Source organism: Lepidochelys kempii, chromosome 14 (genome assembly GCF_965140265.1).
Source record: "Lepidochelys kempii isolate rLepKem1 chromosome 14, rLepKem1.hap2, whole genome shotgun sequence".
Lineage (NCBI taxonomy): Eukaryota > Metazoa > Chordata > Testudines > Cheloniidae > Lepidochelys > Lepidochelys kempii.
This window is the reverse complement of record NC_133269.1, coordinates 23,232,869-23,258,748: the sequence shown is the minus strand read 5'-3', so window position 1 is coordinate 23,258,748 and position 25,880 is coordinate 23,232,869. Positions and strand designations below refer to the sequence as shown.

Sequence of the window (25,880 nt, the reverse complement as noted above, 5' to 3'; positions counted from 1 at the left end):
GAACTCCCAGGGTCTCTTCCCACCAACCTCACGGGGTACTGGGCAAGTCAACTTTTCAGCCCGATTTTCCTGATCTGTAAAATGGGATCATCACACAGGGAGCTGTATTCATTGATTTCTAAATCAGAGGCTCGGAACCAGAGCACACAAACTACATTGGCCCAGTCAGAGCACTGGTGCTTGACTTGAAAGGTGACCACCACCAGACACTTCTAGAGTGCGCTACACGTACAAGTTACTTCACAGACATTAATTAATCCTCACAAGACCCTTGCAAGTTTAGTAGGCAGGTAAATAAGTCAGTATCATCCTCACTCTGCCTCTGAGAAAACAGAGACAGATCAGATAACAGCCTTGTCTTCAGAAGTGCTGAACGCTCTTGAGTCCCATGGTAGTTCGCAAGCTCAGCATCTTTGAAAAAAGCCAAAGTCATCAGCCACTTGCTGAAGGACAGCAAGTCAGTGGCAAAAGTGGGATTAGACCACAGCTCTCCTGACTCTCTGTCCCATGCTCCAACCAGCAGACCACACTGCCTCCAACACCACGTCAGGATAGGTTGAGCTGTTTTTTGCAGCAAAGAAATTAACAAGAAAGTCCAACAATATGTGACTGAACAGCCACTCCCAGAGAAATCTCACTTTAGAACAGGAAACAGAGACTCACCAGCAGCTCTTTGGGGCAGAGACCATCATTTTTGGTTTGTTTGTACAGCACCTAGCACAACTGGCTCCCAGTCCATGACCGGGGCTCCTAGGTGCTACGGTAATACAAATAAATATTACAAACACTGAATTTGGACTAGCTCCTGAATCACACTACATAAGCATGTGCAGAATAGCACCTTGAAGTGTTTCTGCTTTGATCTTCAGTGTCAACAAAGATTACAACATCACACCTCGAATGAGCAACAGCCAGCCCAATATGGGGGGGGCGGGGCGGAGAAGAGGAGAGGTGGCTAGGAAGGATGAGGCTTGAAGGTTTCTTTTCTCAGAATTACACTGCAATACTTGGCATCAACATGCCTCCTCCAGCGGCTGCTACCTCCTGAATTCTGCAGCTGTGGTTAACGCTTCCCCTTTGCTTCTTGTTAAAAAGGACAACTGTCAACTTCAAAAAAAATAAATAAACCAAACTCGCCACATGACTCTGAGCCAGCTGGTACAAGTCACACCCAGGATCAGTAGAACAGACACAGGTTGCCAGGGTGAAAAACATTTGTCTATTTTTTCAGTTTGTTTCCATTGTGCACTTGATATCTCACTGTGACTAAATCAATTCACTGTAATAATTTGCCCGTGTGTGTGACTCTTTAAAGTCTTGCAAGTTAAAGGAACATTGGGCAAAATTTTCAAAATGTGTCTAAGTCCCACTGAAAAAAAATCAAGAAAGTCAATAAGGACTTAGGCTCCCACACATCTAAGTCACTTTGGAAAATGGGACTTAAGTGCTTTTGAAGACTGTACTCATTGTCAGGGTTCATATACCTAAAATGTGTCCTAGTCCCCTCCCTTGTTTTTTGTTCCACTGAGTTCTAGGTACATCTCCAACTTCTCCCCACAAGGCAAATATTTCTGTGGGCTTTTTTCTTTCAACTAAACAAAAGAATGGCAGCAACCCTGTATCCAGGGGCAGCCCCATGCTAAGCCAGTAGACACATCACAGGAAATTTGCAAAAACCAAACCAGTCTTTACACGAGCGGAAGATTGCAGTTTCCATTATTTATTTTGTTTATATTTGTGTTTGAATTGTATTCCCGCATCCCCAATTAGCATTGGCAATACACTTAAAGCATGAGAAAGGAGGCATTTTCCCCACAACCTAGTCCAGGCCCGTGCAGCATATTTGCAGCTCATGCTATGCCCAGGTATTATTTACAATCTAGCCAGGTATTTAAATCGCTATAGTACAACACTCATTAGCAGCTTTGTTATTCTCATAACAACTGAGACAGAGTTAAGTGACTTGCCCAGATCAGAGGGAGTCTGTGGCTGAGCTGAGAACTGAATCTGGATCTCCTGTCTTTCAGGCCAGGGCTTTCACCACAACCCACTCTTCCTCCTTAGATCACCAACCAACAATCTATAGCTGGGTATTAACGTCTCTCCTGTCCAGGGAGTTTAATATGTGCTACAGGTAGAGCTAAGAGGACACTTGGATGTTGTGATGAGATGTTCAATACCTTTGCTGAGTGGCCCGCCTAGGCATGGGTCTTACGAAGCTATTTCCCAGCACTGGTTCCCAAAAGGGTTCGAAGACCCATCTTGGGAGGGGCTCCCAGAGGTGAGCTCTTTTCTGACCCTTAGGGGAACAGCTGGGCTTTTCCAGCTAGGAGCCAGAAAACGGGAGCTGCCTTGGTTTAATTTTGTTTTCTGTCTGAAGGCTCTTTAGCTGCATTGAGGGAATGCAGACAGAGACCCTGCCAATTTGTTTCAATTTGATTGCTCCAGAAAACCTGCAAATAAACCTGCAACCTCAGGCAAGCTTTTCCTTGACCAACTTGGGATTCCTGCTGGGCTCTGTACACAGACCCAATCCCTACCACAGGCATATCCTACTTCTGAAATGCTGAGCACAGTTGTAATTCACGTGCCTGCTTCTTGCTGACTTCACAAATCTCAACTTTTAAGTCAGATCTTTTTTTGGTAGGGGAGGGTGAAACATTGGAAGCAATTAGTCACTCACTATGGAGCAAAGGCTTGCAAGCATAGTACTGGAAAATAAATCACGGTATTAAATATGCAGATGTGCAGAAAATTATCTGTGATCACAGAATCAGGATCAGGTATACCTATGTTTCCAGCACAAACAGCAACTGCTTTCCTTTCAAGTCAGTTATTTATTTCAGATTAAGGAACACAGCAAAAGCAAGAAAGAGCCAAAGCAAATTGGCAAAGCCAATTAATAAAGGATGCAAAAAGCAACAATGCAAAACTGTGGCCAGTAGAGTTAAGGTTAAGAAGGAATTCTTTAAATATATATCAGGAATAAACAAACTCTTTGCAATAGTATAGGTCTGATACTAGACAAGGATGGTAAAATTATCACTCATGATGCAGAAAAAGCAGAAGTGATTCAATAAATATTTCTGTTCTGTATTTGGAAAGAAGCAGGATGGTGAATTCATATACCACAGTGATAATGAAATGCTTTCTATTCCATCAGTAACTAGGGAGGATGTGAAAGAGTTGTGGATGTTAGCGAATGACTAATCGCTTCCACAAGGAGTAGCAAAAGAATTGGCTGACGAGCCTTTGAAACCATTAAGAGTGATTTTTAACAAATCTTGGGACACTGGGGAAGTTCCAGAGGACTGGGAAAAAAACATATGTTGTGTCACTATTTTAAAAAGGTAACCAGGAGGGTCCAGGTAACTATAGGTCAGCTAGTCAGATACTAACGCTCTCCAGAATAATGGAAAAAATTATATGGAATGAAAATTGGTAAAGAATTAAGGCATGGGAATAAAATCAATGCCAATCAACATGGTTTTATGGAAATAAGACTTGTCAAACTGGTTATTTTTTTGTGGGATCACAAGTTTGGCTGGTAAAGGCAACTGTGTTGACATAATAGATTTATACTTCTGGATGGGGTTTCATTTAGACATGTGTGACATTCTGATAAAAATGTAGCCTGAATTAAATGGATTAAAAACCAGTTAACTGATCGATCTCAAAAAGTAATTTTAAATGGGGAATCATCTGTCTGAATGGGGGTGTTTCTAGTGTGGTCCCACAGGGGTCTGTTCTTGGCCCAATTAAGTTCAATATCTTTTATTTGTGAATTGGAAGAAAATATAAAATCAATGCTAGCAAAATTTGCTGAGGGCACAAAAATAGAGTGGTAAATAATGATGAGGACAGGTCAGTTATACAGAGCAATCTGGATTGCTTGGCAAGGCAGGGTCATTTGAACAATGTGTTTTAATAGATACAGCCAAATGCAAGGCCATAAAATCAGGAACAAAGAATGTAGGCCGCATTTACAAGCTGAGGGTCTATATCCTGGAATTCAGTGACACTAAATGACCCAGCGGCCATGGTAAATAACCATTTGAACATAAGCTCACAGCATGATGCTGTAGCTAAGAGGGTGCAAGCGATCACTGGATATAGAAGCAAGGGAATATTGAATAGAAGTAGGGAGGTGATATTACCTCTGTATACAGCATTAGCGAGATCACTACTTCATGCTATGCCCAGTTCTTGTGTCCAAACTTCAAATGGGATGTTGAAAAATTGGAAAGCGTTCAGAAAAGAGCTACAGGTTGAACCTCTCTAATCCGGCACTCCCCTGGTCCGGCAACATCCATGGCCCGGCAAGCTCCCCCCTCTCCCCACGCCTCTTGTGCGCTGGCGGCCCTGCACTTACTAACTCCTCCTCCTCCCTCCCAGCGCTTCCGGAGCTCAGTGAACAGCTGATTCGTGGTGTTCAAGCTCCGGGAGGGAGTGGGAGGACCTGGGGCCAGCAGCTAGGACCCCAGGCGAGGGGCCAGAGGCTGGGGCCTAGGGCCGGCATCAGAGCCCCCTGGTGGGGGGGGAGCGGCAACGGGGCCACCAGGCGCGGACCACACTGGGTACAAAGCCTGGGGGTGCTGCCACAGCCCCCATATCCTACTTCCTGTGCCAATGGAGACCCGCTGGCACACTGTATTGACCTCCTGTGGTTCGGGAAATTCTCTGGTTCGGCATTGGTCAGATCCCGAGGGTGCCGGACTTGAGAGGTTCAACCTGTACAAGAATGATTCAAGGCCGGGAAAACCTGCCTTCCAGTGTGACATTAAAGCAGCTCAATCTATGTAGTTTATCCAAGAGAAGGTTAAAAGGTGACTTGATCAGAGCTTAAAAGTATCTACGTGGGAAGAGATTTCTGACAGACTGATCTTTAATCTAGCAGAGAAAGGCTTGACAACATCCAATAGCGGTAAGCTGAAGCTAGACAAATTCAGATTAGAAATTAGGCACTTTTTCTTTTTAAAAACAAGAGTCATTCACCAATTTGCCTATGGTTTCTCCATCCCTTGAAGTCTTTAATTCAAGATTAGATACCTTTCTAAAAGATATGGTATAGCTCAAACCGAAGATATGGGCTTGATGCCAAAGTTTCAGGGCGAGTGTTTTGGGCCAGGGTTTTGCAGCGGTCAGACTAGATAATCATTATAATCCATCTGGCCTTAGAAACCTATGAATCTAAAGTCTCCACGAACATGTGCAGCATTCAACTGCCTGATAGCATGCTGACAAGCAGACATCCAGAAACATAAAGGTGCCGGGCATTGAAAACAACCCGTGACAGTTGCATACACCAACACAGCACATCCAAAGCTGGGACACACCCATTCTTTTTCCATTCTCTGATTTAAAGATGCCTGACCCAGCTGGCTGGGAAAGGGTTGTATACTTTGGTCATCTTGGGGGAAAGGGAAAAAGTTTGGTAAGATATGAATGTAGTATATCAGGCTGAAACCTGGCTCTCAGATCACGATCCAGAGTTACTGGTATCCAAGTTATAAAACCATGAAAATGAGGGTAGCAAAGACCAACGGTCCCTGAACGGCAGTGACCGGTGAGTAAAGCACAGAGGTACCAGTAGCAAGACAGAAATTCAGGGAGAGTTTCTCACGTCCTTATTCACACAGACTAATACCTTACTCTATACGCAGTCTCCACGTCTTCAGTGATGCTGCCTGACGTGACTAAACGACAGACATGGGAGGGGGAATATTTTAATGAGACGATGTAACTGCAGTTCCATGGAACCGTTTAATCTCTGGTTAACAGAACACCCACTCCCTCAGTTAACTGAATGTTGGTCACACCCCCCCGGCACCGAATGCTAGGTGGGACTGCCAGAGCACTCAGTACTGAGCTAACTCTGTTCCCACTGCAGTCTATGGGAACTTTACCATTGACTTTAATGGACAGAGCTGGGCCAGCACTGGGTCCTTTGGAAAATGCCATCCACCATGTTTCATTGTTCCCCTTGTCCCAAAATCCCAGTGAACACCCCCCCCCTCACACACACACACACGGAAATATATGTTTGAGCTGCATTTGCCCCAAAGCAAGACCGCACCAGCTAGTCAAAGAACAGGAGTCATCCCATGTGGTGAATGGAGGTTCCTACCCTTTTCAGCCAGTGCTCTGACCAGTTCGCATACACCATAGCACGTTTACTCACTACCTTAAACTTAACTTGAATCTCTCAACATCTTGGCACATCTTTCCAGCTAGGTGAAGAACTTGGGCAGGCACAAGTGGGTAAGTAGAGCAGACCCATCTCTAACTCATGTATTGAAGGGAAGGTGGTTCTGAGCCCCGAAGTCGCTAGAGGAATGCGGCGGTAGTTCCTAGCCATATTACCTTCCCACTGCTTGGGCAGAACGTTACCAGGCAAAGGACAAGATGTACAAATATCAACAGAAAGGGCAGGAGGGATCCCAGGACATTTATGCCACAAGGTTTGGTGAGGATACCGTGGGCCTTCAGGAAGCCCATGAATATTGGGTCACCTACCAGTCCATGTGGTGGAGGAGGCTGCACTTCTGCTCAGCCCATGTAGACATCTTTCCAGTGCATGATGGATCCTGTCCTCTGTGCAAGTTGTGTGCTGCATTTTAGATCATCTCCTAAATAGAGATATAGAGAGAAGAGTTAACATCACCAGGCCGTACCCAGGAGCACTCTATTGAGCAGAGAACACAAAAGAACTCTCCGAAGCCTTGAAAAGCAAGGACATCCACTTTGACATTTCAGCCAGTTAAGAGTCTCTTCCCGACCTTTTCAGATACTATCATTGCTACCTTGTAATCTTCTCTGCCAATCGCCTGTCTTCCCTACCTTCCCAACTGTCAGCAAAACAAGAGACATGGGCAACTCAATCAAGAGGAGCTGCAGGGTCTCTTTGTTGTGACCAGGGGGCGTAAGATCCTCCACAACTGCAGTACGTGCGTATGCTCACAACTACCCTCCGCTGGAGAGAGCAAGACTCGCTCATGCATTTGCAATGATGATGAAGTCTAGTGGCTATAGGCCTGCAAAGAGCCTTGACGTAACTGACAGCTAAGGAAGTCTCGTGGCTTAGATGGTAAAGGGAGCAGATGGTTCCGAGTTCTTTCCACCCCACAGTGCAGGCGTGTAATTTAAATAGTGACCGTGATGGACACTGTTAGTGGCTATGGATTCATCCTACAGTGCCTCTCCTCACGGATCATATTTCTAGCCTTAAACAACCTGTGGGTCTGCAAAGGGGAGCTGGATCTGCTCCTTCTCCAGCCAGTCCCTGCTGTTGACTGGCCAACTTAAGGCAAAGACCAAGAGGCTATTGGCATAACACAGGATACACATGGTCATGGAGTCTGTGCTCTTGGATAGAGTGCCTCGTCATGCAGGATAGTCACAGCCATGTTGAAATAGCAGATTGCACGCACATTTCACCATCAATTTCACTGTATGGAAAATACCCTTCCACCCTTACTGTGCAGGGATCAAACCCAGTAGGCAGGCCAACACACGATGAGTCGCACATGACGTGGCGTCGTCCTTCTTACAGCATTACATCCAATTCAAGGGAGCGGTGGGGGACACACTGGTGGTAAGAAAACTAGCCTTTTCAATTAAGCATCATGGCAGTGATCATGTACCTCCTTCTATTACAAATAATGAAGAGACTACTGAGTTAAGGCCACCTCCCCTGCAATCAGAGCTGAACATCCAGATGGCTAATGCTAGGTGTGCACCTTCCCCTCTCTAGCCAGAGGCCTCAGGGGGGTCTCAGAGCTTCCTTGCCTCTCAATTAAAAATATTAATCTAAAATCCATGTCTCCCGGGAGGAAGGTTTAGCCAGTGCAGCCTTTGCCTTTGGATAGCAGGAGCTGCCTCCTATTCATTCTCAACACACACTAGGATCCTAGAAGATCCTCGAAGGGTTGAACTTGAGTCTGGGGCATTCCAGCATTTCTCTTGGCTTGATTCTCAAATGTATCCAAGCAGAACTTGGCGATCATGGCTCCTCAATTCACAGCCACTGAAAGCAGCTTACATTCAGTGGAGAACCCAGTATAACAGAGCTGTGCTCCACCCTACACCTTCCTGCCCACCCACTACCTCCCTCACGTCAGTGGGCAGGGTTCTGGCATGGCAGAGCTGGCCTAGCCACACCATCAGCTATATGCTGGTGGAGGTTGCCCCGCACAGGGGAAGATCTCTGATGGAGGCCTCTAGCTGCCTTGGGCTCCTAAGGAGAGCAAAATGAACTTGGCAAGTCAGAGAATCAAGCCCCTATTCCTACCTCATCCACACTTCAGAGAATCCACACGTGGGTCCCTCCAGGCAAAAGTGGCACTGAAGCACTGGCCTGGCAGGTGAAAGCACTCTGCTTTACTGGGAAGTGAAGAGCTTCTTCAACATGTTGGCACCAGACTCTACCATGGACTGTTTTGGTTTCCTGTCAACGAGCATGCATACTCCCACCGACTAACTCTGCTATGGCAGTGTAGGGAGAAGAGATTCTGCCACAAAGTGTCTGAAGTGAACAGAGAGTATGTGCTCATCTTCCGATCCGCTTGGCATTTCACTCATGACTTGTGGCAAGCGTCAAAAGGAAAGCGGTGACTAAGAAGGCAATGACTCATGTATCACCCAGCACATTGCCACAGGGCACAAAAATCCTACATGTCAGCTTGTTCGAGAACACAGCTGGGTCATCTGAAGAAAGGCTAATGTTAGTCTAGTGTTCAACAAAGAAAGACTAGGAAATGCCTCTTGCCCGTTGAGAACTCTTGATCCACCTGCCACGCACTGTCCCAGAACAGCAGAATTCCCTCCCTTATGCCCCTTGATTTTGAAATAGGAAATGGACGTTGGGACCTGAAGGGAAAGTTATTACCGTAATTTTCAAACCACAAAGTACAAATGCGTCTGTCAGTTTCCTAATGTGCCTGTGGTGACCACACACGTCTCCAAGGCTTGTCATATTCAACAAAGTCTGTTGAAAATTTAATGGAAAAAGGACTTTGGAATGTGTCCAGAATGGTGAACTAGCGACATTTCATTCCCCCTCACGTCACCCCCCACCAAACAGACCCACAACCTGTGCAAAATTACATTACAGGGGACAGTACTGGAAAATGCAAGTCAAACTTTCCAAGCGGCCTTGCTAAGGGTTTGCCTGCACTGCAGAGGGAGTAGATGTATCTGAGCTAGCTTTATTCTAGCTAGCTCAAGTGCTGGAGCAGTGAAGCCACAGTGACCCAGGCTGTGCAAGCCCACCTACTTGGGCAGTAGCCTGTGCTGAAGCCCAAGCTGCCACAGCTTCGCCGCTATAGGTACTCATGCCAGCTAGTTTAAAGCTAGCTTGGGTAACTCTACATGGGCAGCAATCCCACCTCCCACTGCACTGCAGACATACCCTATGTCACCTCCCTACTCCCAGCAATGCAAGGGGAGGCCAAAGACTGGGGCTAAGGTTTTAAAGAGCATCCAGTGATTTGGAGTGTCTCCTTTTAGGGTGCCCAGCTTAAGACACTTTAAAAGGGACCAGATTTTCGGTAAGAGCTGAGCACCTGCCCGCTGGAAATTTGGCCCTTTTTATGTGTCTCAAGCTTAGCCCCACAAAATGGAGAGACCCCGAATCGCTAGTCACTTCTGGAAATCTGCGATAGCACGTTAGTGCACCGGGGTGAGTTCTTCAGGTGCACGTGCCTGCGAGCGCTAAGAGTATGCAGGGTGAGTTGCCCACAGTGGCACTTCAAAGCACTGGCAGGGCTGATGCTTTGGGATCAATCCTACTCCAGCTCCATCGCCACGCCTTGGTGCTGCTTTGTAAATTTCCGAGCAGCATGCCATGGTACAATGGAAGGGCTTTCCTGCCTGTAACAAGGCCTGCAGCTGTGGCTCAGACAGAGTCCCAGAGAGAGCCTGAGAACAACTAACTGAAGGCTGTGCAAGATCTGGCAGAAGACAACAGGCTCCTGGGGAGTTTTCGGTGGAGGCTTGAATTCTGGAATTTGTTCTTCAGGGAAGGGAAAAGAAGGGAAAGCACCAGAAAAAGACCAAGACAGCGAGTAGATTCAGGAGAGAAGACTCCTGGCTGTGTCTTTTCTAGCCTTCACAGAACAGGCTGTGTGTGGAAATAAAAAAGTAATAGTGCATGGCACTGCCATTCACGCCACACACTAGCATCTGGAGATGCCACACCCACAAGACAGGAAGGAGAGGGGAAGCGACAGCAATGGGGGTACAAATACCCCACTGGAACGAGGCAATCCATGTCTCTCCTTAGAGAATTTACTTGCATATGGAATAGGGTAGGGCTCAGACCAACTGCCCCAATTATTCTGCACAAACAGGGCATGTGCTGGATGAACTAGATGTCAGGTTTCAGAGTAACAGCCGTGTTAGTCTGTATTCGCAAAAAGAAAAGGAGTACTTGTGGCACCTTAGAGACTAACCAATTTATTAGAGCATAAGCTTTCGTGAGCTACAGCTCACTTCCTCAGATGCATATCGTGGAAACAGATCACTGCCCAATACTGTAGTCTCTGGGTGCCTTCCATGTAAAATCAACAGTCAAGTCCCCAGTGGACTCCACGGAGCATCTGACACGTCTCCCTTTTTGGGGGTAAAATCGCCCCACACAATAACTTTGCTTTTCAATAGCAGCCTCCACCTAAAGATCTCCAAATGCTTTACAGGCATGAATGATCTAAACCTCACAACCAGCCCCATTTTACAGAGAGGTCAACTGAGGTACAGAGAGGTTAAAATAATTTTCCCAGGATCGCACAATGAATCTGCAACAGCTGGGAACAGCACTCAGGTCTTCTGACTCCCAGTCCTGTGCTTTAACCAAAAGGCCATTTTCCTCCAATCCCAGAACAGTTAGAATAATTAAGAGGCACTGTGTCTTCTGAAAGGAGACAGATAATCTTGCTAGACACAGATTTTTAGGGCAACTCATCACCATAGTACATACTGATAGCTGATCAGATAGGACAGACTTCTACTGTTATATACGCTACAATGAGAAACTAGCCTCTCCCTTCCCCGCCCATGAGTGGCACCGCACAGCTTGATTCATTAATGAAGCCGCTTCTTACTGATCAAGGGGAAGTGACTGAGAACGAGAGGACAATAGGGAAGTTAAGAATCATTGTCCACCAACTATGTGAATTACAAAGAAGTAGCGTGATCAGTTCACAGAAAGCAAGTTTTGCTCAGCATTTTAAATGCCTTTAACAGCGGCAACAACAAAATAAAGCCACGTTGCCTCTCACTGCAGTACACTTTTTTTGAGTGCCAAATATATGTTTGCTATGTTTAGTTTGGTTTTTAAGAGATGGGGTGTGGAGGATACAAGCTTAGACGGGCCCAAAGCAGAGCCAGAACTGAGCTAAGCCCCACTAAGGAGGAGGCTGGATTTGAATAGAGCTGGTTGGGAATTTTCTGATTAAATGGGGTTTTTTTCCCCCATCAGAAAATATTGATTAGTCAACACTAAAATGGCTAGCAGGAAAGAGTCAGATTTGACAAGTTTCCCAATTTGAAAAAAAAAATCAAACTTTTTGAACCAAAGAGTTGTGAGTTTTGGTACAAAACAACTTTTTGTTTCAAAATATTAGTTAATTTATAGTAAAAAAAAAAAGTGTATTATTTTTAAAAGGCCAAAATTGAAAGGAAAATTGACTGACCCATTCCAAAATTATTTTTGGACTAGCTGTTCACAAAACAGAATCTGAGATTTTGACTTTTTGTCCCAGGTGCAGGGCAGATAAATTCTCAAAATCTTGAAAATTCTCATGGGCTAGGAAAACAATTTCCTACCCAATTCTAGATCTAAACCATGCAATTTGAGGTCATCTTTAGGTTATTAGCGGAGGGTTTCAGCTGCATTAGCCAGGCCAGAAAGCCCTGCAGAAATAGTTAGGTGGGAACGCACAGGTTAAACATTAGGCGAGGGCTTCACCCCTTTGCTATAGCCCTTTCATACTGCGGCAATGTTGAAGGGTCAGTGAAGGGAGAATTCCCCCTGCCACAGGCTTTGGGTAAGGGCAATTTATGCACCCTACCAGCCTGCTGACAGGGCAGGGCAGAGTTACTATGCATAGCACTGTGGGCATTCTGGTGGCACTGCTACCCAGAGGAAGCCAGGAAGGCTGCCATAGCTTGGGCACTCCCCTCGGGGTGTGTAAGTTATGCCAGAGGCCTCATTGGTCCCTGGAGCGGCCCAGAATTGGAAGGATGGAAAGGAGGCTTAAACTCTGGAAATCTCACTCTAGCAGTTCAAAACAGAGCCTACATGAATAGGACCTGGTATGCTACGTAACTGAAATGCGTGTGGGCTTTACTATAGGAAAAGAGCCTATACTAACTCAGAGGTGTCTAATATGTACAGCATGTCCTACATACACAGGGCCTGATTCAGCCCCTCCACTGTGGTGGGGTGGGGGGGTTAGGAGTTGCTCCATTGGATAAGTGTAAGCAAGAAGGAAATCAAGCCTAAGGGTCAGATCCTCAGCTGCTGTGAATGAGAGCAACTCCACTTCAGCAAATGGAGTGGCAGCCGTTAGCACAGCTGCTTTTGCTTAGGCTACAGAGACTTCTGTCCCACAAGGGGCAATTCCCAAACCCACACTTCTTCAGATCAGACCATTCCAGCAAGACATCTGGAGAGGGTACAGCCCTACGCATCCTGGCTACATTAATGCTCTTTCTCTTCCATTTCCACCAAAAGGCCAAGAGAAGAAACCCAGACAGCCATGTCACAATCTGAGACTTCACCTTCCATTACAACCAGCGACAGCTCCCCAAGACACATGTGCAAAAAGCAACTGGCCCGCTGAGTGCCTTCATCTCCTTCAGTGGAAGGGAAACCCACGGCATGGAACAAGGTCTTTAATACAAGCATCCAGGACACACAAGAAAGCCCCCAGGGCACGTTCAAGGCAAGACGGTAGCTCTTCCTGCCCTGCTAGTTCAGAGGCTGCTGGCTGCAATGCCAAATTAGGAAATGGAAAAAAACCCACCCAGCCCAGAGGCCTGGTTTGCAAACATACTCGCTTTCACTGGGAAGTCGGATGGGCGGAGACCTACGTGCTGGCATGATTACAAATGCTACTCTGCCCTGTGTCTCATTCATGGACTCCACTCCTCCAGTGCTGTCACTCCTCACCCAGCCCTCAACTCAAGTGAGAGAGGAAGGGCTCGGGTCATCTGAGCCAAAGGACGGAAACTAAACCAAACCAAACCATGGATACAGGGGAATCCATGCAGGTGTGCTGGGTGGGAGAAGAGCTGCAGCGGCAATCACTTAATTTGAAATCAAAAGCATCCAGATCATATCTAATGGTTTGCCAGGACCAGGCACATGTGATTTAGACCCTACAGGGAATTCGTTTTTTCCCTTTGACATCATCTCATCTCTCCGCCTTCCCCATTTCACTCTGATGGCAGGGGTCAGGTGCAGGAATAAACCAATGTCACCAGAACAAAGGTCCAAGCAGATCACTCACTCCGAGTGGCACAAAAGCAGAAGTAGTGCAACAAATCATCCTCTCCACCCAAGCCCCCTTCCACAAAGAGATCTGGAAGCTCAGCACCAGCAGAGAAGCAAGCGAGTATAGCGGCACATCTCTCGCATCACACGCGCCAGCCTTCAGGGATCAGAAACCAAGCCGTCCACAGGAAGGTGTCATGAGCTCAGCTCACTGCAGCCTGAGCAGGTCATGTCCTAGTAAGAGCTATTGCTGGTGATCACTCCTTAAGAGACACAGAACCCTAAAGCCTCCCTTGATTGAAGCCTGTATTGACTTCAGCCCTGAATTCTTCTGACGCTGAGGAGTTCCAGTGGGCTTCTTGGGAATAAGCACAGTCCCTTGTGTCATGAGCACAGGTCTAGAAAGCAAGGAGAGCATCCATGTGTGCGTGTACATGTATGCTACAAGCAGCTAGCCCTGCACAGCTGGTACTTACTCCTTCTATGAAATCCACGTATTTCCTTAGATCACAGAGGAAGTCCTAGTTTCTGCCATTCTTAGCCCCCCAGCTTCTAGGGTCTCCTCCTCCTCCTGTGCACACAGTTCCTAAGTACCAGTGTCAAAGGGTGGAGCCCCGGAGCAGAAAGACTGAGGAGCCATAGGATGTTTCTTGTGGGATCCGGGGCACAGCAGGGAGCAACCCACAATTTCTTACGATCCTCACAGCTCAGGCACAGTCACCCTCTGTGTTTATGCTCAAGTACGCACAGAGCATCAAAGGGCAGGGAGATGACTAAGATAAGAAGTTCGTTCAAACCCTGCGAAGGTGGCTTATCAAAGGATCCAGAAGGCAACAGGTTTGACAAACATCCGCTCACAAAAGGCAAGTGAACCATCCAAACACCCAGGCGGTAAACATTATTTCCTTATTGGGTCACCGGTTCCTGGCCTGCTGGGGTAGGAAGTGAGCTGATTGCACAGCGGGGCTGCTGGAAGACAACAGCATATAAGCCCAAGCATGCGACTGGGAGCAACTCTCTCCACTCAGACAGGTGGAAGCCAAGTCCCACTGGGGACATGGGGTATTCAAATCCATCACTGATCTGAGAATCACCACTGGCCTCAAGGGGGAAACCAGCATCTGACGCAGAATCAGAGGATCTTTGCCCACAGCCAAAGGGGGAGGGATTGCCTCAGTCACAAACCAAGCCCTTAACATAGCCTAGGAGTGAGGTCACAGTGGTCACAGGCGGCCTCATGTGACAGTCCCTCTAGAAATAAGAGAAGTGTGAACTTGTTTTGATTCACCATGTAAAAACCAAGTGCGCAAGTGGCTGTGTGGCCCCAATTGGTCTGTTTATAATAGCTAGGGTTGCCAATCCTCCAGGAGTGGCCTGGAGTCTCCAGGAATTAAAGATTATGTCACATGATGAAATCTCCAAGAATACAATCAGCCAAAATTGGCAACCCTAATAATAGCACAGACATTGAGAGGAAGCATGGGCCTAAGCCTGAAAATCAGTAGCTCCTGGGTCTTCTTCAGGACTTCACCCGTCTCCTGCTGAAGTCAGTGGGAGCAGTACTGGGCCCTCACTGTGTGACCGTCTCTGCTCCACTTTTCCTATCTGTACACCAAGGATGATATGATTATTTGAACAGAGTAGTGCCTATCGATCCACAACCAAGAGGAGGTCCCTATGGCACTAGATGCTGTACATACACATAGTAAAAGAAAGTCCCTACCCCGAAGAGGTTAGGATCCAAATGGATGAGAGACAAAAAGGAAGGATCATTATCTCCATTTTACAGATGGGGAAAATGAGGCACAGAGAGATTAATGGACTTGGTCAAGGTCACACAGGACTCTGCAGCAGAGCCAAGAATTGAACCCAGCTACCCTGAGCCAGAGTCTAGTGCCTTAGCCACAAGACCACACTGCATCACACATCTCCATACTACTATTCTACTTCATACTTCAAGGGCCACAGGAGATGTTTAAGAGCAGGTTGCTATCTCCATCCCAATTAGGCCAGCAGGTGCCACTCACTCATGCTTTCTTCCTAAATGGAGCATGAAGCCTATATCTTAACTTCAGTTGAACATTTAGGCTGCTAAACATCTCTCAGGCCTTAGTGAGCCAAGGATGTATGGCTTGGTTAAGCAACACCTAAGAAAATGGAACACGGGTGGCCATCTACAAGAATCCCATTCCAGGTATGGAAAGGAATGACGTAGTTCAGGGTGAGGGGATGCGGGTGTACATATATATGGGGATAATGGGACAGATCTTAAAGAAATGAATCATTTAGAACACAAGCAAAACTTTCCAACAGCAACAGCTCTTCAGCTAGTGATTATACTCCCCAAGGAAGCAATCCAAGTCCCATCACTGGGGACATTTAAGATTGAACTGGACAAAGCACGCACACACATGCACAGTATGGAATAACCCTGCAATAATTCTTGCTTTCTATTATCCAAAACAGAGACCCATGCTTCTACTCTTCTCCAGTTTGTCATGAATACTGACAATGGGATGTCTTTTTAGCTAGTGGTGTATTAGATTTTACTACTTCATATTACTTTTCCAGCCACAGTTAAGCCCCATAGAATACTCTACATCAAACTGCAGAGAGCATTGCTACCTATCTAGATGAAATGTGCTGTAGAAGTGTAAAGGCAGAAAGTTGCACCACCATGTGGATTACTGCAGTATAAGAACAAGGAAAGGGAGGGACTATGAATTGTCTCAAACTCAGCATTATGGACATATTGGAGCTCAGCACTAGGTATCCTGGAAGTAAAAATCAACGATGCCCTTCCATAGGAGGGGCACGTATTGTGATCGTGAAAGAGAGGGTTGGCCAAGTGCACTGACCTGCAAAAGAGCCGGAACATTCTAGTGCAAATATTCCCTATTAAGCAGAAATACAGAAGAAAGAGCAACTTCCTGAAGTGTTAGTAGCTGATGGAGATAAATATTTTAAAAACACACACCATTGAACCTGGGTGACTAATTTTCCAGCTCTGGATACCAAAGTGCTGGCCCTTTTTAATGTGTTAGTCATGTGTGGTTTATTCCTCCAACTCCCTCTGGTCCAGCTTCTTCTGCTTAGCTTTCACTAAGTGCCTACAGATAAGGGGATCAAAAGAGAAAGCCAACAGGAAGCTGAGAGCTGCTTAAGAAATGTCATCACCACATAAATTTCTCTCTCCAAGCCTTTCACGCTGCTGAAAATAGGAATTATTTAACAGGATTTCCCTAATTCCACCCTGGAGATTAATTGCATCAGCAGCAGCCTCTTAATGCTAGAGTTTGTGCATTGGAGGGACCACAACCTGCAAAACCAAAACTAGACATACTTATCAACATTAAATATCCAAGAAGTTGACGTGGTTTCCAGGGACCCAGAAGATCTGGGTTTAGTGGCTGACTTTGCCAGTTTCCCTGTGTGACACTAGACAGGGTGAGCAATAAAGCACAGAGACCAAGTTCAGTTCCCAGCTCTGCTACAGGCTCCCTGTGGGTATGTCCACATTGCATAGTAAACCCGGCTCTGTGGGACATGTGCCTGTGGCCCTGTTCTTTTCAAGCTTGTGCTGGAATGTCCACACTGCATTGCTATGCGAGCCTCAAACCAGTGCCGTGGGCAAATAATGTAGAGTAATATCTTCAAAAGCACCTAAGTGACGCAGGAGCCTAAATCTTACTGACTTTCAATGAGACTCAGTCTACGTCTATCCTACACACAACTGGCGGTGGCGTGTAGCATATGTGCAGCTACATGCCACAGTGAAAGCACGCTGTGTCCACACTGTGCTGTATAGCTGCATGTCGCAGTGAACGGCTCTGGCAAAGGGGAGACTGCGAGAGTCTCCAGTAGCAGGGAGCTGCCCAAGCCTTTGCCCACTGCCGGAGACTATTCCTGAGGCAGGGAAAGGCTCCAGCAGTGGGGAGGCAGTGGGACACAACACGGATAGAAACAGCAGCGTAAACACAGGCAGAGCTTCGGCGAGCGGAGAGCCATGCGGGGTATGCACTCAGGTACATACCCACATCCTTCATGCGTGTCTTTACTTACTGAAACCATGTCTCACTGTCTACACTGGTACTTATACCCATGCTGGGGGGCTACATGGGTATGTACACTACATGCAATTTTGAAATTTTTACTCTAGCCTCTGGGCCAGATTTTTAAAGGTATTTAGGCACCTAAAGATGCAATGAAATCAATGGGTGTTTGGCACCTACATGCTTTTGAAAATCCCATTAGGTGCCTAAATGCCTCTGACATCTGGCCCTTTGTGCCTCAAGTCCCCCATCTGTAAACTGGGGATATTTCCTTTCTCTGTTTAGTTTGTAAATTCTTTGAGGCAGAGACTGCCTTACATTTTGTTTGTACTGTGCCTAGCTGCCACTGCACCCCGATCTTGGTTGGGGTCTCTAGCCATTACTGTAACACAAATAATAATGGTTGTACTTTTTTTTTCCCCCCTACTTGGTTTCTTAAGTCTCTTTCTTCTCCAGGATTGCTTTCTTAATCTTCCTATCTTCCTCTTAACAAAGAAACCAGGCTCATAAGCCTGAAGACTTCATAGAATTCTTTTGTAACAGTGAATTCAAGACGTCACAGCTGAATGTCTGTCTCTGGTATTTACCTGATGCCCCGTACCTGAGAGCCTCACAGTCTTTAATGGACTGATCCTCATCACATCCCTTCAAGGTAGGGCAGTATCCCAACTGTACAGATGGGGAACTGAGGCAGCAAGAGATTAATTGATTTGCCCAAGGTCACACAAAAAGCCTGCAGAGGAGCAGGGAACTGACCTGGGTCTCTGGTGTCCCCCACTAGCACCCTAACCATCTCCTATACACAGGCTGAAGGGTTATATTTAAGCCTATACTTAAGATAATGCTCCTAAAACTTCTCATGAATGGAAGAACTTTTCAGTCATTTAACCACCTGGCTTTGTGGCTGGAGGGAAAGATGTAACTACAAGAATGAACACCAGCAGACCTGAAGAACTGGACTCCGCAAGCCTGTCAGCTCCCAAGAGAGCTACTGCTACCTCGACAGATGTTTCAGGGCAGGAAGAAGCTCGCCTCACAAGCAGAGAGCCCATAGTAGTGTTTATCTAATAGTTCCTGTTTTTAGCTTTGTCTCTTTTTTCTGTCTTTGTTCCAAAAATTGAATTGTTGTGATGGTGATACATGGTTTGCATGGAAGAGGGTGAAGAGATTATGCATCTGAGTTTTCAACTTCCCTTCACTAATAAGAGAACTGAAGCCTTGACATTCAAACAAACTAAGTTCAGATCAAAACTAAAAGCCATAATACCATACAGGTGTGGGTTTTTTTTTTAATGTGTTGGAGCAGACAACAGCTGCTCTGGAGCGTTTGGATTTGAAGGGACACATTCACTTCTGATGTGTCTCCATTAAAAGTCCATGAAGTTACACCAGGGATGAACATGGCCCTAGATCAGCAATGAGGCAAGAGGGTCTCACTAGGGACGCGTCAGTTCAGCTCTCCTATGTCTGAGTTTTTCACCCCCATTACTGGAAAGCAACCCATCCTTACAACTGTAGCTATCATGTGAAATGTGGATAACAACATAGGGGTGCGGTGACAATAAATGCCCTAGAGAGAGACTGTAACAGCCAGCTATTATTGTTCTTGCCCATCACATGCTTCTGTTGTTGTCTCAAGAGCTTCCATTGCACCAGGCTCTCAGTTTAACATTGCAGCGCTGTCAGGTGATGCACTGCTGACAACACATGCAAACCAGTCCTGGTGTCTAATTTGGCAGATCTGAAATGGTGGAAACTACAGTTACTTCAGCCAAGCGTAGAGGCTGCAGCAAGATGCTGCTGGCAAAAAGAGCTTTGTTTGTTCCATTTGTGGGGGCCCATCACTGGGGCCTTCCCTCTGTAGGCAGGAGCACAGGCAAACACCCTGATTGGCACCTGGGGGCAGGATCTTCACAGTCAGGTCGGCCGTGCCAAGGGCCTTACCCCTAGAGCACAGCCAGCAGTTTGGAGAAAGCTGGAAGCACCCTGGCAGACCCAGTTCAGCAGGGTTTCTCCTTTATTCACTCCCACAGACATGCTGTACAATCAAAGGTCACTTGTGTTCTTCCCCAGGTCCTTCTTGTGTATGGTCCCACCCGCCTCACCACCCAATCCATACCCTGACAGACAGACAGACTACCATTTAGAATCCTTTCCAGGCAGGCCAAATAAGGGCTACAGACTGAGCCCGCCCTTCATGTCAAGAACCGTAACCCAGTTGCTGAAAAAGCAAACCTTTCCACAAACACCACGCCACAAACACAGATGGGGCTAAGTTATGCACCAGCTGTCTCTCACATGAGCTTGCTGAAGAGGAGTAGGACTCTGAGAACTCACAGTTGGGTGCCAGACCCTGAGAATCGTTGGGGGCTACATACCGATATCGCCTCAGTCCTGTCCCTCTTCTGCAGCCATGTTTCAGCTCCCTACCCTTGTTTGCAAGGCCCTATGTCTCTGGGGTCTCCCCTGTATTCGTTAAGAGAGGGCTCTTCAATCTAGCAGACAAAGGTGTAAAGTAAACAGACCAATGGCTGGCAGATGAGGTTAGATAAATTCAGACAGAAATAAGGTGCACATTTTCATTAGTAAAGGTAATTAGCCATTGTAACCACTTACATAGGAAAGGGACATCACGGGACATTTTTTAAGACTGTATTATCTGAGCACCTCTCAGTCTTTAATAAATTTATCCTTGTAGGAAGTCGGGGAGTGCTCGTATCCCCAGTTTATAGATGGGGAACTGCTCCAGACCACTCAGAGAGTCTGGGGCTACCACGTCGCGGGCTAGTGCCCTGTTGGGCTATCCTTCCTGCTTCAATAAGGGTATAAAACCAGGATTTCGGGTTCTTGTTCTTCCTCTTACCCCTCCTCCTCCTCCTCTTTTATTGATCTATGACCCTCCCTCCTCAGGTCATGTCTGAATTCAGCTGGTCGCTCTTTGGAGCAGAGACTGTTTCTTATTTCAGTGACACATCTAGACACACTTTTGGGTGCTCAAAAGAAGCTAAAGAGCTCAGGTGCTGCATCCCAGCACCACCGTGTCTTGTAACACAACATCTAGGAGAGTCGGAGAATGGGCCTGCCGTGTGACTGCCGTGTGCCCCCACTCCAAAAAAAAAAAAAAAAAAAAAGATTTTAAGCCAAACAACATTTAGTCTTCTGATTTGCCTTCTGGTGTCTGCACCTTCAGGGGTCACTTTTTCCAACTTTTCTCTGCAGCCAGGAGGGTTAGAATCTCAACTTCCATTAAAAAGAAAAAAAGTCAGATTTTCACATATTCATGGGGCTGATAAGAGCTGGAGCTACCAGAAAGACACCAAATATCACAAAATTCAGTGAAATCGACAAAGCTAGCCACCCTGGGGTTCTTAGTGTGCCCCACGCCCTACTTTTCAAATAGCCATGAGATTGCATAGGGATTGAACTAATTAGCTACTACAATTCCCAATCCTTTTAGCAAAGAAACTTCTTAGTACCTGCAGTTTGCATCAAACAGCAGTTTACTCTTACAGCAGAAAACTGATCTTTCATTTTCTGAGAGGATAAATGTTATGCTACATGTAAATTTCTTTTCCCACATCTTTTGTAAGTTTCTAACCATTCATCTGCAAAACTCATTCCAGTAGCGGTACCAGCTAGGAGAATGTCCCCATCTGTCATCCTTAATGAGTACAAATTTAACTATCCTCTAATCACCAAAGGTATTGTTCTTGGTATCAGCCAGAGAAGAGAGAAACATGCCTCAAAATGAGTCAGCAGCAGGAACAATGTGACTACAGGATTTTTTTTGGGGGGGGGGGGGGAGAAACGGGGACAACAACTATTGATAAATAATCTTGCATACAGCAACTACCCTAAGTCCCTGATCTGCTCTGGTGGCAAAGCTGCGTACAGAGCCTTGGGGACATATCAGAGTGGTCATTTCCTTGGAAGATCCTGACTGGCTGGCCCAACAGCAGGCCAGGCCACATTTTAGGGTCTATCTCTAAAAGTTTCCACAAGGGTCGAATGATTATGGGTGCTGAGACCCAACCCTATGAAAATCAGGGTCCTTTAAGGGTGTCTTGGATCTCAGCCTATAGGCTTGATCCTCAGCCCCTTTCAGACACCTCAGCAGTGCAGAGCAGACTTAAAACTCCTGTAAATGGCCAGCTAAGGATTCCCCCTACATAGAGGAGTCCTTTAGTGGCACAGAACCAGGCCAATGCAATCCTCAACCTTGCAGCTCCTGGCACAGAAGAGACAATCCTGGAAAAGGGGGCAAGGACAGGAGCCCCTTTGCTCTCCAGACCCATGGGGGCCACTCCTGCTGGCACAATTTAGCATAGTCCTGAGGCTGCTCTAAGCTGCTCCTTGGTAGAACCAGACTAGCAGCCTGGGAAATCAAACGGCTGCAAACCAGCCCCAGGATCTGGCCTGACTTATCTAAGTTAGTGGAACACTACACACCTTCCAGAAGAATAGCACAGGTGGGCATCACCTTACTCAAAAACCCCTATAAGGCTATACAACATGCTCACCATGTGCCACATCCCCTCTCTGTTACATAGACCTTCTACTACATATGTCCTCCGGCTTCCTACTGCTCTTTCACCCCTAACTAACCTCTCCACCCAGGGATTGTGCACTTTCTTGTGAGCATCGAACACTCATTATGCTTCACGCAGATAGCAGACCACACTTGCTTGTTGTTATACTGCTGACATTTCTGCAAAGTTAAAATTTAAACTTGGTTTGTTTTTTTAAGAATTGCTACCCTTACTCTCTTTGGAAGCTCCTTCCAGTTTTATCCCTGAGGCAAGTGAAGAGTGAGTCTCAACATCTCAGCTGCAAGAAAAGGCTCTCCCTGTTATTGTGATCAATTACCAGCCAGCCATTACAAGGAAATTCCAGTCCCGGGTTACAACACGGCAATCAAGTTCAGATACTACAAAAATGATCCGGGTTGAATACTGCGACCTGTCTGCCCACTTGTCCAAAGGCAACACACAGCGCCTTGCGAATCTAGCCTGCGCTTAGATGTAACCCTTACAGAGAAATCCTGGGCAACCATAGGGAACAGCAGCTCTCTCTTTCATCCTCCAAAGTGTTATGTTGTAAGACACTCACGAAGAGAGATCAACTGGACTTGGTGGCTCATCAAAGAGGAAGCATGGTCCAATGGTTTGGGCTCTAGGCTGGGTCTCCGGAGATGTAGTTTAATTCACCACTCAGCTCAAGGTCACCCAAGAAGTCAGTGGCAAGTCACTGAGTCTCTGTGCCTCAGTTCCCCATCTGGGAAAATGGGTGGGGGTAATGGTAATAACAGAGCTTCAATAGCTCTCAGAGGTGTTGGGAAAATAAACATTAAAAACTGAGGTGCTCCAAGACTATGGTAATGGGGGCCAGATAAGACACACAGAGAGAGATAAAGCCACCAAAAATCCAAACCCTGTCTCCCCAACAACCTAGTGTACAGTCCAGATGTCATAACTACAGTAAGAAGGTGTTGCCTAGTGGCTAGAAGGGGGAACTGAAAGTCAAGACTCCTAGCTTCTACTTCTGACTCTGCTAGTGAGTCACTGTACAACCTAAGGTGATGTCCCTGTGCCTCAGTTTACTCCTCTGTGAAATGGTGATGTCCTACATGCCTCACAGGGGTGCTAGGAGGCTCTGATAGTTAAGGTTTGCAAAGCAGTGCAAGAATAGCAGACGAGAAGCGTTATTTTTTCTTATACCACCTTGTTTTTAGTGAGAATAAAGACCCTGCTTTGACCTTAACAGGAGCAGGGTGCATCTGTTGAAAGCTTCTTTTAAAAAAGACAAACAAACTATATTTCATAGAGGTTTTTTCTAACCCACAAGAACCACTTGTTTTAACCAAGACATCCTGTCAGGGGTACCTCAGAAGCAGTATACACCAGTGACTGAAGCTTTAAAGTAGCGTAATTAGGTTAAACACTCAAATGCACAAAAGAGCTCAGATCACTTCAACCAAGAAAGCAAAGCTATCTAAGGTCAGATCCTGAGCTGGTGTAAAACAGAGCAGGTCCCCTGAAGTCCACAGAGCTATCCCAACTTGGAACAGCTGAGGATCCTGCCCCTGGAGATTGCGCATTTCCGCTTGGGAAATCTAATTCACGAGCAATGAAAAGTTTAATTCGTTTGCTAGCTATTTTGCCCACTATTGCCAAATAGATAAATAAAAGATTTAGCTGTGACAATGGGCTGGCCTCAACTCCAGCCAAGGGAGCTAGGAACCTGGCACAGAGCACGCAGGAACAGCAAAAAATTAGAAAAAACAAAACAGATTAGTGTTTTAAAAACACAAGCACATAAATCTGCTTATCTCTTATATAAAGCTGTGCTAAAGTGGGCAAGATCATAGGCACAGCACCCCAGTTCAGCTGCATTTTGCTTGTGGCTGGGGAGCGAACAAAATGCAAACTGTGACGGGAAAAAAGGACTTGCTTTAAAAGTAGCATTAAGATCCTAATTTTGTACAGAAAGTTGTTGGTTAAAGAAAGCCTGCCAAAGGCAGGTTTCAGAGTGGTAGCCGTGTTAGTCTGTATCAGCAAAAACAACAAGGAGTCCTTGTGGCACCTTAGAGACTAACAAATTTATTTGGGCATAAGCTTTTGTGGGCTATAAACCACTTCATCAGATGCATGGAGTAGAAAACACCAAAGGCAGGACATTCACAATTGCTCTTAAAGTTTGAAAATACCGGAATGCAGCATTATGGTTACAATGCCTTCTTCAAGGGAAAGGATGGTGGTGTGGTGTGGTTATTGCTCTGGGCTGGGACTCAGAAGATCCGGGTTCAAATCTACCTCTGCCTTGGACTACCTGTTTGACCTTGGGTGAGTTACTTACTTCCCTTGGCCCCGACTCCTCATCTGAACATTAATGTCAAAGATACTTTCCTGGGAGCATATGAGGCTAAATTCAGTGTTTGTTAGATGCTCAGATACTGTAGTGATAGGGCCCATATAAGTACCTAGATCAAGGGTCTCAAACACGCGGCCCGCTGGGTTATTTCCTGCGGCCCGCCAAGCTCCCCGTGCCCCCACCTTCCCGGAGTTATTTCCTGCAGGCCGCCAAGCTCCCCTCCCCCCACTCCCCGCAGCACACCGCATCCCTGCTCTTCTGCCTACCTCCAGGCGCTTAGCGCTTTCCAGGGGGGAGGAGTGGGGAGCCACGTGCTCAGGGGAGGAGGTGGAGAAGAGGCGGGGCAGGGACAGGGATTTGGGGAAGGGGTTGGAATAGGGGCGTAGAAGGGCTGGGAAGAGGCAGGGCCTCATGGAAGGGGTGGAGTGGGGGCAGGGCCGGGGGCAGAGGGTGTCAGTGATGCCGTCCTCGGGCCAATGGACTAGTCTTCATGTGGCCCTCCTGGTGATTCAAATTTGAGATCCCTAACCTAGATAGACAGAGACAGATCCTTACTCTGCCACTTTGCAACCCTCATCATCCTCTACAGGAACTCTGTCTGTGATCTGCACAAAACATTATAATTAACACAACAATATGGCTGGGAAATTAAGCCCTCAAGAGACAGGACATGGTAATATTAGGCTGAACTTTACAAACACAGTGGGATGGAGTCCCGAATTCAAGTGGAGGGATAGTTTGTCAGTTGATACAACAGTACCATACTGGAGTTTATCACAGACAGCGAGATTCAGGGGCTGTAACCTGAAGTCTTGGCTTGGTATTTAAACCTCATGAAATCTACAAGAGGAGCAACTGAACAAAAGTAAACCAATGGCTTTGAAATTAGGAACTTGGAAAAATCAAGCTGAAAATTCTTCTGGATTGGCTCCAATCTAGAGTGTTTTAACATCGACTGAGCTGAGAATATTCAGCAGTGAGAGAACTGATACCTTGAAATCTATTACTATTATATGGATTACAGCAGTCTCTGGAGGTTCCAGCCGAGATCAGGGCCCCATTGTGCTAGGCAGTGTACAGACATCAGGACTTGGAAGACTTGTTTGGAAGGCTTTGCTGGTATAACTATGCCAGTACACTATACTGGCCAACTGCTGCTACTGGGGACACAGTTGATAGTGGTATCGCTTATGTCAGCTCCCTCAAGTGAAATAAACTATACCAGCAAAAGTGCAATTTTGCCAGTTTAATACAGGAGGCTGGAACAGCAATGTAGCTGCAGCTCATCACAGCCCCGACTGGTGTGGATAGGCCAGCAAAAGTTTTCAGTATGAACCTGGCCACAGGGAGAGACTCTCTACCCCAAAGTGCTTACAGTCGCAATAGAGCAAGATGAAGGCTGGAAGAGGAAACAGAGGCACAGAGTGGGGAAGTGACTTGCCCAGGGCCTCACAACAGGACAG

The 25,880-nt window shown here is 46.5% G+C and overlaps 1 protein-coding gene across 7 annotated transcripts in view; it reads right to left on the bottom strand.

Moving 5' to 3' along the window:
* Positions 1–25,880, bottom strand: part of PIK3R5 (phosphoinositide-3-kinase regulatory subunit 5) — a 96,212-nt gene that overhangs the window by 47,088 nt on the left and 23,244 nt on the right. For 4 of the 7 annotated variants that reach the window (XR_012154766.1, XM_073310451.1, XM_073310444.1 and 1 more), the window contains exon 2: positions 6,517–6,629. Coding sequence is in view for 6 of the 7 variants with exons in the window: in XM_073310451.1 (XP_073166552.1) it covers positions 6,517–6,616 (100 nt within the window). In the remaining variant the exon portion in view is untranslated. Of the gene's footprint in view, positions 1–6,516; positions 6,630–7,233; positions 7,284–8,290; positions 8,365–13,971; positions 14,108–25,880 lie in introns of those variants that run through there. The other 3 variants (XM_073310446.1, XM_073310449.1, XM_073310445.1) reach the window with 3 other exon arrangements.